General features: G+C 37.2%; 1 protein-coding gene across 4 annotated transcripts in view; it reads right to left on the bottom strand.

Moving 5' to 3' along the window:
- Positions 1-7,124: 7,124 nt before the first annotated feature.
- The window catches only part of LOC105467641 (general transcription factor IIA subunit 1), a 45,636-nt gene continuing 34,315 nt past the window's right edge, over positions 7,125-18,445 (bottom strand). For 3 of the 4 annotated variants that reach the window (XM_011717338.3, XM_011717339.3, XM_011717337.2), the window contains exons 8-9: positions 16,957-17,046; positions 7,125-11,386 (exon numbers count right to left, since the gene is read on the bottom strand). In XM_011717338.3, coding sequence (XP_011715640.2) covers positions 11,279-11,386; positions 16,957-17,046 — 198 coding nt within the window. In that variant the 3' untranslated portion in view covers positions 7,125-11,278. Of the gene's footprint in view, positions 11,387-12,113; positions 12,748-16,956; positions 17,047-18,445 lie in introns of those variants that run through there. The other variant, XM_024788451.2, reaches the window with a different exon arrangement.

Raw genomic sequence — 18,445 nt, 5'->3', positions numbered from 1 at the left:
GGACAGCTACAAGTCTACTCCCTGTTTCAGAGCAGCTGCATGCTGCTGAGAGGTCCTGCTGCAGTTCCCTTTCTTTCACTCCTCATTAAGCAACAAGGAGCAAGGCTGATGGCCAATGGAGGGTAGCTTTTCTTTCTTCCACCCCAGACCCACTCTGAAAAAGATCCCTTGTTCCAGATCAGATCATTAATAGCACTGGCAATGGCTATGACCCTTCCTCCCTTTCCACCATCCCCACTCCTCCTCCCAATGTCCAGGTCCGGATGAGAAGCAAATTGAAATCTTATGCCAAATCACAGAGCTGTGGCTGGCTTCCTTATTCTACTCCTTTATGAAAAGAAATAGCAATGATATCAGTAGGGTTGGTTGTGCCTGGCTGGTTGCAAAACAAAACCTTTTCTGCCAAGGCCAGAGTCAGAACAATTCTTAATGAGTACTTTAAAGCTCAAAAGAGAAACTTAGCAAAAGGCGGCAAAATGTTCAGCAAAATTCATACAAGAGAGGTGAAGTCCTTATCTCTCCACTTAGCACTTGACTGGGCCACCTGGCCTCTCACTCTAATTCATCATTTTCTTGAATATGCTTATAACCTGTCAGGGATCTATTCCTTTCCCTTAAACTTCCTCGCTTAGGGACAGCATCTCCCTCCAGAGTTCTCACCTTCTCCCCATGTGTTCCCTTAAGTCCAGGGTTCATCAGAAAAAAAAGACCTCCTCATATGCAGTGAAGCCATTCCCGTTCATAAACTTGATTTCTGTTGCTAAGACCTAGGGGCAAGAAAATACAGAAATTGAGCAGCTTCTGAAGTCTAACCAGTTCTCAGAACCAAGTAGTGAAGAGAAGACTGAGAACCAAAATTTATTCTATTGTTTTAAGCCACCCAGTTTGTGGTCATTTGTTATGGCAACCATAGGAAACTAATGCACTAGGCCATGGCACGCCTGCTGTGTGCTTAAACCTGTGCTATGTGCTCTGCACTCCTTATTCATGGCAAAAACATGCTTACAAGGGAGGTACTGTTATCCTTGTTTAACAGACAAAGCGCTTAAATGCCTTGTCCAAGGTCTGCTGAGGAGAGTGGAGCCTGAATTCAAATTCAAGTCTATCCAATTCTAAAGCTCATGCTTTCTCCACCATGCCACTATTTCTGTAGTTAATAAAATGTTTGTTTTCAAATAATTAAAGAATACGATCTGGCCAGGCACGGTGGCTCACACCTGTAATTCCAGCACTTTGGGAGGCCGAGGTCGGTGGATCACTTGAGGTCAGGAGTTCGAGACCAGCCTCGCCAACTTGGTGAAAACTTGTCTCTACTGAAAATACAAAAATTAGCTGGGCGTGGTGGTGGATGCCTGTAATCTCAGCTACTCAGGAGGCTGAACCAGGAGAATCACTTGAACTTGGGAGGTGGAGGTTTCACGCAAAGGTTTCAGTAAGTCTAGATGGCGCCACTGCACTGTAGCCTGGGTGACAGAGTGAGACTCTGTCTCAAAAAAAAAAGAAAAAAAGAATAGGATCTGATTCCGATTCTCTGATTTCCAGTTTTTAGCATATTTGATATCCAGAACATTTCATTTCTTAATACTTCTTCCTCTCTTATATGACACAATTATTTTCAGTAATAATCATAAAATGAAATGAATGTATTTCATGTACGGACCAAAATTTACATTTACCAAACAAAATGATTGCACTTCACAGTCCACGCATTTGTTTCATAATTAAGCAGAAATAAAAATTCCCAGTGGTCACATAGAAGGATGTAATTGAAGAACTAAATTTTGTTTCTTTCCTTACAGCTGTTGTGCTCCAACTCTTCCTTTTTATTCTACTGCTTAAACACAAAAATAGACACTACCACAGAAGTTGGAGGCGTGTGCTGAGCCATAAGTGAGTAGAAACAATTCTAAACCTACAAGAATCTACTTTAGAAACAAACTAATGTGGCTGTGCCCTTTGGAGTCTGACTATATAACTGGGAGTTGTCTGAATTAACTTCCACACTGAACACAACGTTCACTAAAAAATATGTAGGCCAGGCACAATGGCTCACACCTGTAATCCCAATACTTTTGGAGGCCGAGGTGGAAAGATCGTTTGACCCCAGGAGTTTGAGACTAGCCTGGACAACATAGCAAGACCTAATCTCTACTAAAAAGATAAAGAATTAGCCAGGTGTGGTGGTACGTACCTGTAGTCCCAGCTTCTGTGGAGGCTGAGGAAGGAGTATCACTTGAGCCCGAAGGTTGAGGCTGCAGTGAGCTATGATCATGCCACTGCACTGCAGCTTGGGTAACAGAGCAAGATGATGTCTCAAAATAATAATAGTAATAATAAGCTTTTCTTCTTTTACTACTGTAGTAAAAACAAAAAACACACACAACATAAAATTTACCACCTTACCCAATTTTAACTGTACAGTTTAGTAGTGTTAAGATCATTCACACAGTTGTACAACAGATCTCCAGAACTTTTTCATCTTGCAAAACTCAATCTCTATATCCACTGAACAATTCATCATTTCCTGCTTTCTCCAGCCTGGGGTAACCATCATTCTACTTTTTGTTTCTAAGAATTTGATCACTATAGATAACCTCATTTAAGTGGAATTATGTAGTATTTATCTTTTTGTGATTGACTTATTTCATGTATGTGAAAGGTAAAAAAAATGAAGTTAACAAATATTTTATTATAACTAAACATTAATGTGTTTCACGCCACTGAACTGTACACTTAAAAATGGCGAAAATGGTAACTTTTACATATATTTCATCACGGTAAAAAAAAAAAATGGGAAAACACTCAACACTAATTGTAACAGACCAGTTAGAACAAAAAAATCATTTCTTATGGAAAGGTGTTCTATCATTGACATAGTTTAGGATTGCTGGCACGTTGTAGTAATAAAAAGCACACTAAATTTAATCAATTTAATTATGATTGTGTTTATATTTTTGGCCAGCAGTTCACTTCCTTATTGCCCGTCCCTCAGGACTGACTGCCCCCCTCCCTGGGCACAACACTACTGCAAAATATGCCAAGAGCAGGATCTGACAGCTTTACCATGAGGCTGTCCAGCAATGTGGGCTCCCATGCTCACATATTTAAAGTGGGGTTTTTCAGTAACTGTCTTAGTCAGTTCAGGTTGCCGTAACAAAATACCATGAAATTGGTAGTTTCTAAACAATTGGCATTTATGTCTCACCGTTCTGGAGACTGAGAAGTCCAAGATCAAGGGGCCAGCAGATTTGGTGTCTGGTGCGAGGCTGTTCCTTGTTGCACCCTCACATGGTGGAAGGGGCTAGCTAGCTCTCTGAGTCTCTTCATAAGTGCATTATGCCCTCACTGCCCAAAAACACCCTCTTCTAATACCATCACCTTGGGTTAGAATTGCAGCATATGAATTTGGGGGGGTAGAAACATTCAGACTATAACCACCACCACAGGACATTTGTCTCCAAGTTTCTATATTCTTGATGCATCCCGCCATGAAACCGGCAAAAGCCATGCTCACTTTAATTGCATTAGGGAGCTCTCTTAGGAATAAACTTATTTCACCATCAGATTCACCAGAAGAGAAGTGATATGAGGTGAGGCTAAACAGATCTCCTTCAGGCAAACAAACATACTGATTTGTGTGTGTGTGTGAAAACATTCTTTTCCTTTAACTCATTGAACTATTAGGAGAGGGTAAAAACAGAACTGACTACTTTGCCAATCCCCAAGTCTTCACTGAATGACTCTTCAGGACTTTGCTGTCATGGTCCCAGCCAGTGTTTTTATTTGTCTGTCTTTTCAGAGTGGTGAGTACGGACAGAATATCTCCTCTGAATAGAAACAAGAGACCAGGTTGCTGCAAGGCCACAGCCTCTTATTAACAGTATCTAAGATGGAAACCATTCGTTCCTGGAAACTGAGGTGATGAAAAGACCCATCCCATCCTAAGCTAGGGATGGAGTATCTTGACCTCACTCTGCCAATCTGCCCTAGCTTCAAACTATAGTCTCACTGTGTGGCCTTAGGCAAATTACTTGGCCTCCACACAAAGCTCCATCAACTCATCTGTAAAATGAAGATAAAAATAACTACCCTCAAGGGTACTGTGTGTATTTGAAAAAACAGACAATGCATTTGGCACTCAAGAAGTATTTATTCCGAGTCCCCATCCCCCTCTTCTTCATACTTGCTGCATACTTCAAAACCAGTATTTCCAAACACTTCTCTCTGTTCCACAAAAGCTGTGTCTAAAATCTTTCAGTGTCCTTCTTCTACCTGTAATGCCCTCCTTGAGAACAGGAACTCTTGGTTGTGGGAGACGAATTCTATGGAAAGGCTCCAGAACACATGTCAAAAAGGAAGTTTTAAGAACATGAAAATAACACTAAGTATATATAGCACACACCCTCTTTATAATGTAGAACTTAAAAACTGAGTGCCAGCTCAAGACAGAGCACAGGGTCCTTATATATTTCACACCAAGGAGGAGAGGAAGTCTTGGAAAGTAGATCAAAGCAGACTTGTGCTAGAACAAGTTCAGGAAGATGTCAAGGACTTTGGAGTCTCTGTGCTCTTTCAAATCCTACAAATGGACCTCCAGTGGCCTCATCCAGTGAGGCCCAGATTGGCCCCCCAGAGAGAGGCTATGCAAGGGATGAAGAATCTTGAAGGGACTCTGCCAATTCTACCAGTCACTTCATGAACACTGTACTGGGTTTGAATATGGGTCTAGTTGTCACGATACACATAGTAGGTACCCAAGTATTTGCAGAATACATGAACGACAATATATAATGGGCTTAAATGTAACAAACTCCTTTATGTTCCAAGGTAATCAGCCAACCACAATTGTGATGCTGATATTACAAGTATTGCTATTTTGGTAATTCACTGAAGATTTTTGAATAGGATATTGAATGCCTAATTGGAAGACAGGGCTAATTGTGAAGGCAAGACTCCTACAAGGGAAATGTGATTCTTAAGACATACTTTGCATGAATAATGCTTTTTCTTGGTTGCAAACAATAGAAAGAGACTGATTATTTTAAGCAGAAAAGGGATTGGAAGGGTACAGTAGTTTGCAGCAAAAGTCTGCTCAGAAGGTTGCCAATAGCCCTCTTGCCCCAGTCACTATCACACCACCAGACCTGAACATATACAGGACCTCTGATCCTGCAACTTTGTTTCATGCTCTTAAGACTCAAAGTCCTGAGTGTAAGCATCAGTCTGACCACTTCTCAAGATTTTGGTCCCTGTTTCTGGATCCAGTGATGGGTGACTTCTTACTTGCTATTCTACTTCCATAAAGAGGTATATATTACCCTCCATTCTTCTTGGTATGAAGCAAGACAGTAAGGGTATTCTGACACTGAGAAGCCAAAACAAATGTCCCTTATGCATCCCTGCTGAAAGTAAACAGCTCTAAAGAGCTTTACTCTCAGGCGGGCATGGTGGCTCACGCCTATAATCCTAGCACTTCAGAAGACTAAGGCGGGTGGATCACGAGGTCAAGAGATCGAGACCATTCTGGCTAACACGGTGAAACCCTGTCTCTACTAAAAATACAAGAACAAAATTAGGCAGGCATGGTGGCGGGTGCCTGTAGTCCCAGTTACTTGGGAGGCTGAGGCAGGAGAACGGCGTGAACCTGGGAGGCAGAGCTTGCAGTGAGCCGAGACAGTGCCACTGCACTCCAGCCTGGGTGACAGAGTGAGACTCAGTCTCAAAAAAAAACAAACAAAAAAAACCCCAAAAAACCTTTACTTCTTCATCTCCGGCAACTAACCTGGGTGAACTTTAGTTTTCCTGGTCCTACTTGCCCCACTCAGCAAAGCCACCCTAACCTATGCATCATTAGCATGGAGGTTCTGTCAACACAGAGAAGTCAATATGCCCTTTTCAAAGTGGAGGAGGCATTGTGAGAATCAGTGATGTATCCATATCTTCAGTGTTTGACAACTCTGTTTTTCTCCCTAAATTAACTGGACAGACTCCATTAATATTTGGAAAAGTCAATTTTTAAAATGATAGTTCTATCATAGTTTTAGCTTTCAGAAAATTCGACTTACTTAGACATATATAATCTAGGACTTTTTTGGCAGGGGGAGAGAGGGAGCTTAAAAGCCCTCCCACTGTTTCATTACCCCTCTCCCATACCCAGCACTCAATTTTCTTCCCTCTGACACTTTCTGCTGTAACCAGATGCATTGTTTCACCAACTTACCCTCCCAGGCTTGTTTGTGTTTCACTGACTCTCAATTTGTTTTTGCTACTTTTGATCGTTAATTTTTTTTCCTGGTGCACAATTTTAAATTATGCAAATAATTATGAAATTAAGCAAATAATTGTGACATCTGAGTGCTGACCATGTACTAGGCACCAGCCTAAGAGCTTTACATGCATCACACCTCATTTCATCCTCAAAATCTTGTCATTTTACAGATAGAGAAACAAAAGCCAAAAGCTTAAGCTTAATCAAAGTAGGAGCTTCAATTAAACTGCAAAATACAAATTTGCTGGCAATAAATAAGATATCTTTATTATGATTACGTTAATAGTTAAAATTTGCATGTTTTCTAGATAGTCTGTTAACAGGATAAAAAAATACAAAAAGGTGAGGTTCTTAATGATTCAGCTGAATTAACTATAAAATTAAAATACCTGCTAATTATTTAGTATCTTCTAAAATAACACAAAATATATTCAATATGCAATACAAACCTCAGTAACCCAATTCTCCTAATATGCAATTATTTATAACCTCTGAACTAAGAGGACGTGGTTTGCCTAAACAGAGAAGTAACAATGTTTTTATCCTAGGTAATCTATACTTTGGAGTAGAAATACTCATTTAATACAATATGTTAATTATTAATATTTCACAAGGAGTAATCTTTATTTTTAAAAACAATGTTAAATATACCAATTTTTAGTTATAATTTGTTAATGTGAATTTGCCCAACCTAAATTCCTGTGTGCCTGGAAAATACAACTTTTTAAAAGCTACTATTAATAATTTGCAACACAGTTTACTAATTCAAATTGACATCTCAACCTACTTATCTTTAAGGTACAGAATTTAGCATCTTTTTGTTGTTAAATGGAATTCTCATTAACAATGTAAAGCATTTTCCTTTCTAAATTGTATTTTATTCAATTATCTATAACAATGCCATATACTAGTAAGCAAAGCAAGCAACATTACTTTTTTTAAATAACATCTTTAATTAAAGTTTTTGCAAAGGTAGAATATTAAACTTAAAATAGGTCTTAGTACATCAAAATACTAAGTTCTCTAATTGTATTCCAAGATGGTCTTTAAAACATAATATCCCATATATCACAGAAGAGCAACCTTGATCTGCAATGAATTTTACAAACATAATAAATATATTTACGCCATTACACATAACAGTATGTACAACAGCAGTTGACAATAGTAGCTCAGAACAGCAAAAAGGATTAGCCCTGCCCCCCAAATCATAGTCCTGATGCAGACTGGACTTACTAAGGAACCTTGACTGAAAGAGTAATTACTAACTCAATGTGTAGTAACTTCCCTTAAAAGAGAAGAGAAAAAGTTTTTTTGTTCCTCAAAATAAACAAAAATGTTAGTTTGGTGTGTTCTTCATTAAACCATAGACAATGACAAAAGACAGAGTAAGGCAGGCTTAAAAAGGGAAGAATATAAACTTCATAATCATTTCCATAGCATAATAGAGGACTAAAATGCAAAGCTATTTAACAAACTCATGAGGAAACAAATAAAGCAACTATTTTTTAACTAAAGAATTCAAAATCTGCTATAGCTGATTCTGACAGGTAGGTGGAAGAAAGACATGAAATGAAAATGTACAAAGATGGATCAACAAACTATTACATTGCACAAAAGCTCAAAAAAAAGTTCAATATGAAATAATCGGAAAAACAGGAATTTTCTCAAGTGGAAGAAAATGCTAAGTCATAAAGAGAACTCCCAAGAGGAAATTACGTCTGTTTTCCTATACAAGGGGTATTCACCCTCTGGTAAGAATGGTGACATTATTGCTATGAGAATCAAAAATTACTCTTAGAGGGAGACAACTCTTTTCATTCCTCCATAAAAGCCAGGAAAAAAAAAATCTTTGATTTTCACTACAGCAAAAGAAAATATTCATATAAAAGCTATATGTTATTTCCTAAAACCAGAATCTATTATGCTCATCAAGCATACATTTTAATTACTACACACTGCTCGTCTTGATGTAATCTTAGAACAGAGTGGCTTTGCTTTTAAAAGAGGCAACAGTGTAAATGTGACATTATGATGGCATTTTAATTAACAGAAAGAAATGTGAACATTTAAAAAATAGAAAAGCCCAATATAAAGATCCCCCTCATATAACAGACATTTTACTCTAGAAATTAATTGCACATTAAAGAGTTGTTTTAGCCATATGTGGCACTCCACAGAAATTAAACATGCTCTCAGGCATTCAAATGGTCTGATTACACAAATGACCACCAAGCAAGAGTTTGTATACTGAAAGGCACACATTTCCATGTTTTATCTTGTAATTTTGGGTAAATTTTCTTTAGCACTGTTGATTAATGTTTTTTTAAGTAAAAGGTGCCATCACCATCTGTGCAAATCTAAACAAATCCTCTCCAGAAACCATTACTTATTTTCATAATACCAAGTCTGAACTATTTTCTGCCTTTAGATAAACATGCTACTTTCATTTTAAAATTCTCAAAGTGGAAATCCCTTGCCTTTTCAAAGGAATGACATTTCAATGGAACCTAATACGAAATGATTTGTTAAATACAATGTTAAAAGCATGATTAAGAATTCAAGTACAATAAAAGATAAGCAAGTGACATTCTTACAGCAAAAGCTACTATAATAAAACTAAAACATGCTATTTGATTAAAAAAGACACAATGCAAATAATATGTAAGAGCACAATTTGGTATGCAATGTAGCTTGGACCAGCCTTCAGAATTTTCACAGGTAAAAGAAAAGCATTTGCCAAGTATACCATAATTAATATGCAATACACAGGTGCAAATACAAAGGGTTATTTCCTGCTTCAAAAATAACAAAATAACCACTCTGAAAGCAGTGGTTGTTAATATTTGAAAAATAAAGTTATAAAAACAGGCCAGTAAACAATGCTACTATGAATACGAATGTTTGTCTACATAGAGGGCCCAAGACAAGCTGAGTATCATACAGTAATCCAAGTTTCAGTAGCATAAAAACTACTAGATAGCCAAAGGGTTTCACTTAAGCAACACTGCAGCACTGCTGAATTTTTATAGGTAGTTCAGGTCACTGACTTAAGCTTTATTGAGTAAATACAAACCTACTAGCAACTATATTAAAGAACAGTTGAACAACAGGACTTCTGTGATGTTACTCCCTCCCATTTCCTCTTCTCTCAGTCTCACTAATAATAATATATATTCTAAAACCTCTGTGTGCTTTAAGAGTCGCAGAATAAACAAACTTCCCCTCAAAAAACTAATTAATATAGTCAAAATAAAAACTGTATTACCAGTTATGGCAGCTAAATAAAATCTAACTACTAGCATGCTAGACACCACCATTTACACCAAAGTTTAGAACATAATTTAAAGAGATCAAGGTGGTAAGCTGGGTGGGAAGTTGAAAAAAAAAATTTTTGCCTTTTTTTAAAGTTAAAAGATTTGTGTTAAAAAAGGAATACTATATAATAGCTCACAGTTTTCTTCTTTGTAATGTACTTTAAAAAGTGTTGATGTGTTACTTCTGAAAACACAAAGGCAAAAGGAAGACAAAAACTGAAGATTAAAAAAATATATCAATATACAAGTAACCTAAACACATGTAAATTTTGTCAAGATAAACCATGGAAAGTTGAATTCGTTGTAAGAACACAATGGTGAAGACAAGCATTCCTGCAGTTCTCCCAGGCAGCGAATTCACACTGAACACAGCAATGCCATATTGTTCTTCAGAGCCCCTTACAGAATACAGACCTATGCATTCTTAATATACATATTACATTTCTATTATTTTTAATATACAAGTCAAATTTCTATGCTTTCTTCCCGATGTGCAAACTGGAGCCAACGTCTTTATTTTCAATGGCCTGGAAGGGCCACCAAATGAAAGAGAGGTAACTTAGTGGCCCGCCCACCTCTTCCCCCCAAATTTTCCCCTCAAATTACAAAGTTGATTTTAAAAACTTGTTGAATTAGAATAGATTTTTAAAATTCTTTACTAGTAAACACAAGAAACTTTTATAATTACTAAATTGTTTAATAAAAATCCAGGTCCTCACCACCTGCCCTATGCTAATCAATGCACAGACTGTTTACTGGATGTTTAGCTTAAAAACTAAACACATTTATAAGCACACACTTCAGCCCAACAGGAAAAGTCTACATATATTCATGTGTATACAATTTCAGCTAGATGGTATGCTTGCAAAATAAAACTATATTCCTGAGGAGCTAGTTTGGGGTTTCTTTTTAAGGTGTGGCACTAAAAGAAACAAATTAAGTTTTTCTGTAAGGAAATTAAAGTTGTCGTTTCAATTCCACTGAACTCAGACAAGACCCAAGTCTTTAATTACATTTAATAAGTATGAAAACCTAATTAAAATAAATATTCATTCCTGGGTCAAATTTTATCTCCAAACTATGATCACTGATAACTTTAAATCTTAAATAGATGTTTCATAAAGCTGGAAAGGAAGAGGTATATATCACTGAGGGAGAATAGCAAGTAAAAATATTTAAGACCTACTATGAGAGTTTTAAACTGTTTTCTTATACAAGTGAATTAAAATTCAACACAATTCTTACCCTTTTGTAAAAAGCTCACACGCAACTTTTACCAAATATAACCACATACAATAAGCAGTTTCAGTTCAATCTATCAAAACCGAAGTTTCTTCAGTTCATTCCAACAAGTATCTTCTGATTGAACCCAAGTTGGAGGAAGGAATATAGACAAAGCTTTACATGCTAATTACCGGTGGCAGGTACCTGTATTTAAAATCAACAATTATGGTTTTCCTACACAAAACCCCAACCCTCCCACCCAACAACCCCAGGTGCTACAGTTCCATGGCTTGCCAGTAAGTAGTGTCTATGTTGTCAAGGTCTATCTTTGTTCCAGTAGCTTTGCTTCTACTGCACTTTTCTGACATGCAGAAATGAAGTTTTGGTTGGCGTATGCCCCATGTTTCAAACTGTCCGCTTTAAACTTTTTTTAAGTTTCTTTTATTTATAAAAGAAAAAAAGCAACTCTTCACCATTCTGCATCTCCAATGGCTTTGGAAAATATATAATCTCTTCCATTAAGATTCATAATGCCATCCTTGAGATGAAATTTCCATTTGTTTTTACTTCTGTGTATCTAAACGAAAGCAAAATATAAAAAATTGAGAGATACAATCAGAAAACAGAGAAAACAAGTAACAAAAAATCCATACATACACACACACACACACGCACGCACACCCACACCCCCCCACCTCAACAAAACAGTATTTACAGTATTGTATTTACAAACTGGTTTATTCTGTTTTTGCAGAGGCAGGGTCTCCCTATGTTGTGCTGGCCGGGCTCGAGCTCCTGGCCTCATGTGATCCTTCTGCCTCAGCCTCCAAAAGTGTTGGGATTACAAGTGTGAGCCACAGCACCTGGCCTAAAAATTGGTTTCTTTTTTTTTTTTTTTTTTTTTTGAGACGGAGTCTCGCTCTGTCGCCCAGGCTGGAGTGCAGTGGCCGGATCTCAGCTCACTGCAAGCTCCGCCTCCCGGGTTTACGCCATTCTCCTGCCTCAGCCTCCCGAGTAGCTGGGACTACAGGCGCCCGCCACCGCGCCCGGCTAAGTTTTTTTTGTATTTTTTAGTAGAGACGGGGTTTCACCGTGTTAGCCAGGATGGTCTCGATCTCCTGACCTCGTGATCCGCCCGTCTCGGCCTCCCAAAGTGCTGGGATTACAGGCTTGAGCCACCGCACCCGGCAAAAATTGGTTTCTTAATAAAGTTTTTCACCAAAAAACAAAAACACACACACACACACACACCAAAAACAAACAAAAAAACCTCACTAGGTGGGTTTAAAAACAAATTTTTCTGTAATTAGTACTATTTTATAGCTTTTAGTACTTGTGTTCATTAAAATAGTTAAAAAATATTTCTTTACAAAATGTCTTCTCTCTCTACCAGGTTTGCATATTTTCAAGGTCTACCTCCAAAAGACTATCCTCCACAAAGTTTTCCCAAATCTTACCAGCTAAAACTATTCTTTTCCACTGTTAAATTCCCAATGGTATTTTCACTGACATTTCTTACATTATTTGTTAAGTAATACAAGTATGGACTCGCTTCTTCTACCAAAATAAAACTCCTTATAGCGCTCTCAAGACCTAACGTGGAACCTTATACATAGCAGTATTTTAAATATACATCTAAAGGATGCTAATCATCCAGTCACTTACAGCAGATTTCAAAAACTATGTACATCCACAGTTAAACAAAAAGAGCCGAAGGGCAGGCTCTGGGCACTCCCATCTTTGCCTTCACTTATAGTCCTTAGTTGTTTGTAATTCCATGGATTTGGTGGGGGAGAGGAGTTGTAAAACTTAATGAACTGAAGTGACCTTTCTTCCTTTTCCCAGTAAGTCACACTAATTATTTAATGTTCAGTTCAAGTTCCACATCTTCTGCAAAGAAGGCCCCATGGTTCTCCCTATTCTATGATCTAAAGGTACCTAAAAAAAAAAAAAAAAATCAACTAGTTCAGGCTTTCATTTTCAGAAGAAGAAATGACAGCTTGGATAGGGTTCAATGGCTTGACCAAAGGTATACTGCTACTAAGTGACAATCATGATTTTCAAGTCTTGGTCCAGTACTCTTTTTACTAAATCAGTCTGTTTCACATAATAATGCAGAAATGCTCAACAGGTACAGATATTTTCTTTTTCTTTTTTTTCTTTGAGACAGAGTCTCACTCTGTTGCCCAGGCTTGGAGTGCAACGGTGCGATCTCAGCTCACTGCAACCTCCCACTCCCAGGTTCAAGTGATTCTCCTGCCTCAGCCTCCTGAGTAGCTGGGATTACAGGCACTCACCATCACACCTGGCTAATTTTTGTAGAAATGGGTTTCACCAGGTTGGCCAGGCTGGTCTTGAACTCCTGACCTCAGGTGATCCGCCCACCTTGGCCTCCCAAAGTGATAGGATTATGGGTGTGAGCCACTGCGCCCGGCCAGGTACAGACATTTTCCAAGATCTCATTCCTAAAATTCCATGGCCTAACCTCCCAGTGCAAACATTCTTTATGACATATTCCTGGCAAATGGTTGTGCAGTATCTGCTTAAATACGATTAGAAACAGTAAGCAAAGAATTTCAAATTAAGTTATTCCTTTTTGGAACAGCTCTCTTGTAAAATCTTTCAGAGTTTACCCTTACTGAAATCTGCTTCTCCAACTTCCATTTGTTGATCCCAGCTCTGCTTTTTGAGACTTTAAAAAAAAAAAAAAAATCACTCTATCAAACAACCTTCATCTTATTTGGAAACCACTCTCATGTTCTTCTTCTGGATTCAAACTTTTCTTACTTATTAAAGCAAAACAAAGCACAATAAAGGTAAAACAGCAGGTAGGGCAGAGACTGCTGGACTAAGAGCTAATTATACCTCTGGTCTAAATACACTACGTAAATGCTAAATGTAGCATCTTAAGATTGATGACTTGAATGTCTAACAGACATACCAGACTTGGCATGTCCAACCAGCTCCACATGCAGCTTTTCCTCATCTGAATTGATGGTATCACCATCCTTCTTTCAGAATCCTCATCAAAAAATCTTGAGAGTCATTCTTGATTCCTCTTTCTTTTCTACCACACATCTCAAGAGTCAAGAAATCCTGTTAACACTCTTCCTTCAAAACAAATCCAAGATCCAACTAGTTCTCACCAACTTTAATACCATCACCATAGGCTGAGTCACCATTATCTCCCATTTGAATTATAATAATATCCCCCTAAATAGTCTTCCTTGTTTCAGCAACCTCTGCTTCCTCCTCATATTCTGCTCTCTACAAAGAAAGCAAAGTAATCCTTTCGAAATTTAAATCAGTTCATACCATTTGTCTCACTGAAACCTTCCAGTAACATTCTAATTCACTTAAGAGTAACAGCCATGTCCTTACAAAATCCTTACCATCCACCTTCCCTTACTCTACCTCTCCACCTACTACTGTACTCTCCCCTTCCCTCACTCCAGTCCAGCCACACAGGCCTCCTCGCTGTTCCTCACATACAACAGACTCTGCCACCAGACAATAGGGCTAACTCTTTCCAAGTCTTTGCTAAAATGTCATTTTCTCCAAAGACCTATTATGACTATCCTATTTAAAACTGAAACCAAACCTGTCCTCTTTCCCTGATCTTTATTTTTCCATACCAATTATCAGCTTCTAACATAATATATTAATCTTTTATTATGCTTTAAATAAATAAATAAATAAATCCTAATTTATTATGTTTTAGCATCTATCTCCCCTGACTGGAGTAAGCTTCCCAACGGCAGGGACTGTTCTGTTTTGATCACTAGTGTATCTCAAGCTCCAAGAATAGTGCCCAGGGACATCATAAACAGTAAGTATTTGTTGCATGAAAAGACCTCTGTCTCCTCTTTTTCTTTGATTTCCTATAAAGTAGTATTTATCCTACAAACATGTATATAAATGTATTTCCAGCATGAACCAAGTGACTGCAACCAGAAAGACAGTGGGCTTAACTAGCCAAAAACAAGAAAGTGATGAGCAGCCAGGAAATAGAGATTCTACAGACAAGTAAAGAAATTGACTGCATTTTGTCACAGGACAGGACAATTTGCAAAAAATAAATGTAGGAAAGTTTCATGGGCCAAATAATCCACACAGTTAACAATGAAGTCATGTTGGGTAATAAATGAAAAATATTTTTATATTCATAGAAGTACAAAGTCACAACTAAAAAAGCAATCCATTTCCTGGCCCTGAGCCCTTCATGAGGGAATGTTCTTAAAGCCAGGAGAAAGCCCTCTTAAATTTCCTAATTAAAAATGTGTTAAAGCAAGTTTACCTACATCTGATGCTATTTTTGCCAAATGCTGTATCAGCCCTTATACACCCACATGTAAGCAGGAACTCTGCCATATTATTAGCATTTAACTAAGATTCTCATTTGATTGGCAATACAAGCTTTATTATTTCTTCTATGATCTCTTCTAAAATTCACTCATTGTTGACATTCTAAAGTTTAGGCTTCAAAACTACATTCCTGAAATTCAAGTTGGCTCAAACAATATCCAACCTCATTTTATGCAGTCACAGAACACTGCTATTCTTTACTATTGGCTAAAGACATCAAGTCACCACTCCCCTCCAATCTCCAGAGCAACTCATTTGATTCTCAAAATTAGACCTCTGCAAATTTTAAAATTATTTATCATTCAGCACACTATTTAGAGCTATTTTCCACTTATTAATTTAAAACACTAAAGTAATGTCTCTGGGAGCAAAACAAACCAATTTTAACATTTAAACTACTATAAGTACAGTTTGTGCCAAAGGAGAATACAACCATTGTCTTAAAGTAGGAAGACACTTAGAAGTATATTCTTCAGTCAGGCTAAAACAAAGGTCCTCTGTTGCCTGATAAATCTGACATCTCATCATGAAATTGTGTTCTGGATAATTTGGTTGCAAGGAGATCCTCTGAGACTTCCTAACAATAAAGATTTAATGGTATCTCTTGTTTTAACCTCATAGTCTTGCTCTATGTGTATCTAACAGGAAATTACCCTTGTTATAATGCGCATGGTATATGGTTTTAAAAATAGTCTCTCAGAAGTCATTATGCACAAAAATGAACGCTGTAAAACTCTCAATGACCTTACTGTCTTTATTCTATAACTTCACTGGTAAAAAACTAGTCTAACTCCACCTTTTTATTAGCAAATAAGATCCATAGTACTGGCATTCTCCCTATAGATCTGTTTGAAGTAAGCACGGCTACTTATCACATTCATTTCCATAAATGCAACAGAATTAAGATTTTCTTCATCTATAAAGGAAACTTCATGCAGGGCACGAATTTTACATGTTCATAACTACATCTCCAGGGCCTAGAATAGTGTCTGGTACATTTCTGCACTCTATAAATGTTAAATAATAAGCTTCTGTTAGAATTTTCATCATGTGGTAAAAATCTCTACTAAAATTATAAATGCAACGTAATATTTGCTGTATTATAAATTTAATGATTGCAGTAAAAAAAAAGTATTCCAGTTTAAATGTCTTAAAAACAAAAATCTCAGAAGTAATACAAATAAATCTAACAAAAATACTTAGAAAGCAGCACCCTGTTTAAGAATTAAGAACATAAGGAATCAATGGCTAGTTTTCACGGTATCTGGTTTAAAAATTCCTTAATGTGAGCAAACTACAGCAAAGTTAAATAATATTTTAAATGATTTTCAGTAAAAATGTATCTGTTTTTAGTACTGTTCATTGCCTTAGTCTTCTCCTTAATAATAACAGTTATAGAGATTCAACTGAACCCTTCTAGTTTTGAGATAGTTGAGGCTAAATAGAAAACAGAATTATCTCATTGAGTGAGCTATTACCATAAAGGACAACCTCAAAGTGGCTGTTTACTCTGCTTACAAGTTGAAAGACTGTCTAAATAGAAAAAGATCGTAGCTCTTTTCATTTCATTCATAACTTATTTTTCAAAGGTAAAGCTAAGAAATTAATCTTTCATTCTATTAAAATAATCCACAAAACTCTTTAACAGTGTTTTCATACTATTCATAATGAATTTAAGAGGTATGAATCAGCTGCGCAAATGTTTCAATAAGGCAGAAAGAATAACGTAGGGAAGAAATTACAACACAAATAACGTCAGTAATCTGAAGATGATATCCTTACCTTATCATATTGGCATACAACAACATTTTCTGTGTCAAAGAGTTCCTGTCCTTCCTCATCACTCACATCATCTTCACTATTGAGGGGCTCCTACAAATAAAAGGAGAGTTTATTTATGTATTACTATAAGAAGGCCTAATACTCACTGAAAAAAAATATAGTGACCTTGATGTTCTTTGAGAACCAAACGCCAAATGCATAATATGTACGTCATGAATTTAATACTGTCAAATCAGCTGTTTAACAGTTTGCCAATATTACTGAAATCTTGTAAGAAATTAAATATAATTAAATTAGTTAAGCTACGTAATTTGTAAGTCTGAAAAGATGTTTATGTTTATTTTCGTTTTTCTTTTTTTGAGACAGAGTCTTGCTCTGTAGTCAGGCTGGAGTGCAGTGGCGCAACCTCGGCTCACTGCAACCTCTGCCTCCCAGGTTCAAGTGATTCTCCTGCCTCAGCCTCCCAGTAGCTGGGACTACTGGCACGCGCCACCACACCCAGCTAATTTTTGTATTTTTAGTAGAGATGGGTTTCACCATGTTGGCCAAGATGGTCTCGATCTCTTGACCTTGTGATCCACCTGCCTTGGCCTCCCAAAGTGCTGGGATTACAGGAGTGAGCCACCACACCCGGCCTATCTTTATTTTCTTTATTCTTTAAAAACAGTTCAAGAAGATAATTCTCCACAATAACTGTTTAAGATGCCTAGAAGAGGACCTAATATGAAGGTTCAAAGGAGCTAATGGCACTTTGTACTACAAATCATATAAAACAGGTTAACAGTGGAGAAATTAGAGGAGAAAAGAAGGTCAATACAATAGGCTAACAGTCTATCTTGTTGTCTTTACGTTAAAGAACCTGGACTCTAAATACAAATCAGCATGTTTAGCAAGATGATGGTTATGGTAGAGGTATGAAGCGGAATTAAGACTCAGACTTTTTTTTTTCTTAAAGGCAGAAAGTAGGAAATCTCAGCATTAAAGAGAGTTAGGGGCCAAGATAAAACCTAACTAGAGCATAAAATAACCAACCATGTTAAATTTTGCTTCAATTGAGACAGAAGATAAAAGATGTAACTGAGATTTCTAATAAATGCAGAAAGAGAAGACAAAACGAAAGTAGAGAGGACAATAATCAAGACTATATTATGGACAGGCACAGGGGCTCATGCCTGTTAATTCTAGCACTTTGGAAGGCCTAGGCGGGACAATCACTTCAGGCCAGGGGTTTGAGACCAGCCAGGGAAATACAGTGAGATGCCATCTCTACAAAAAAAAAAAAAAAAAAATAGCAAGGTATGGTGGCATATGCCTATAGTCCCACCTACTCAGGAGGATGAGGTGGGAGGATTACTTGAGCCCAGGTGGTTGAAGCTATAATAAGCCTTGATCACACCATTGCACTCCAGCCTGGACAACAATCTGAGACTCTATATCAACAACAAGAACAACAACAACAAAAAAGAATTATGTCTAGATATTCTTTAAC

This window comes from Macaca nemestrina, chromosome 7, assembly GCF_043159975.1.
Source record: "Macaca nemestrina isolate mMacNem1 chromosome 7, mMacNem.hap1, whole genome shotgun sequence".
Taxonomy (NCBI): Eukaryota; Metazoa; Chordata; class Mammalia; order Primates; family Cercopithecidae; genus Macaca; species Macaca nemestrina.
This window is presented reverse-complemented; position numbering and strand designations above follow the sequence as displayed.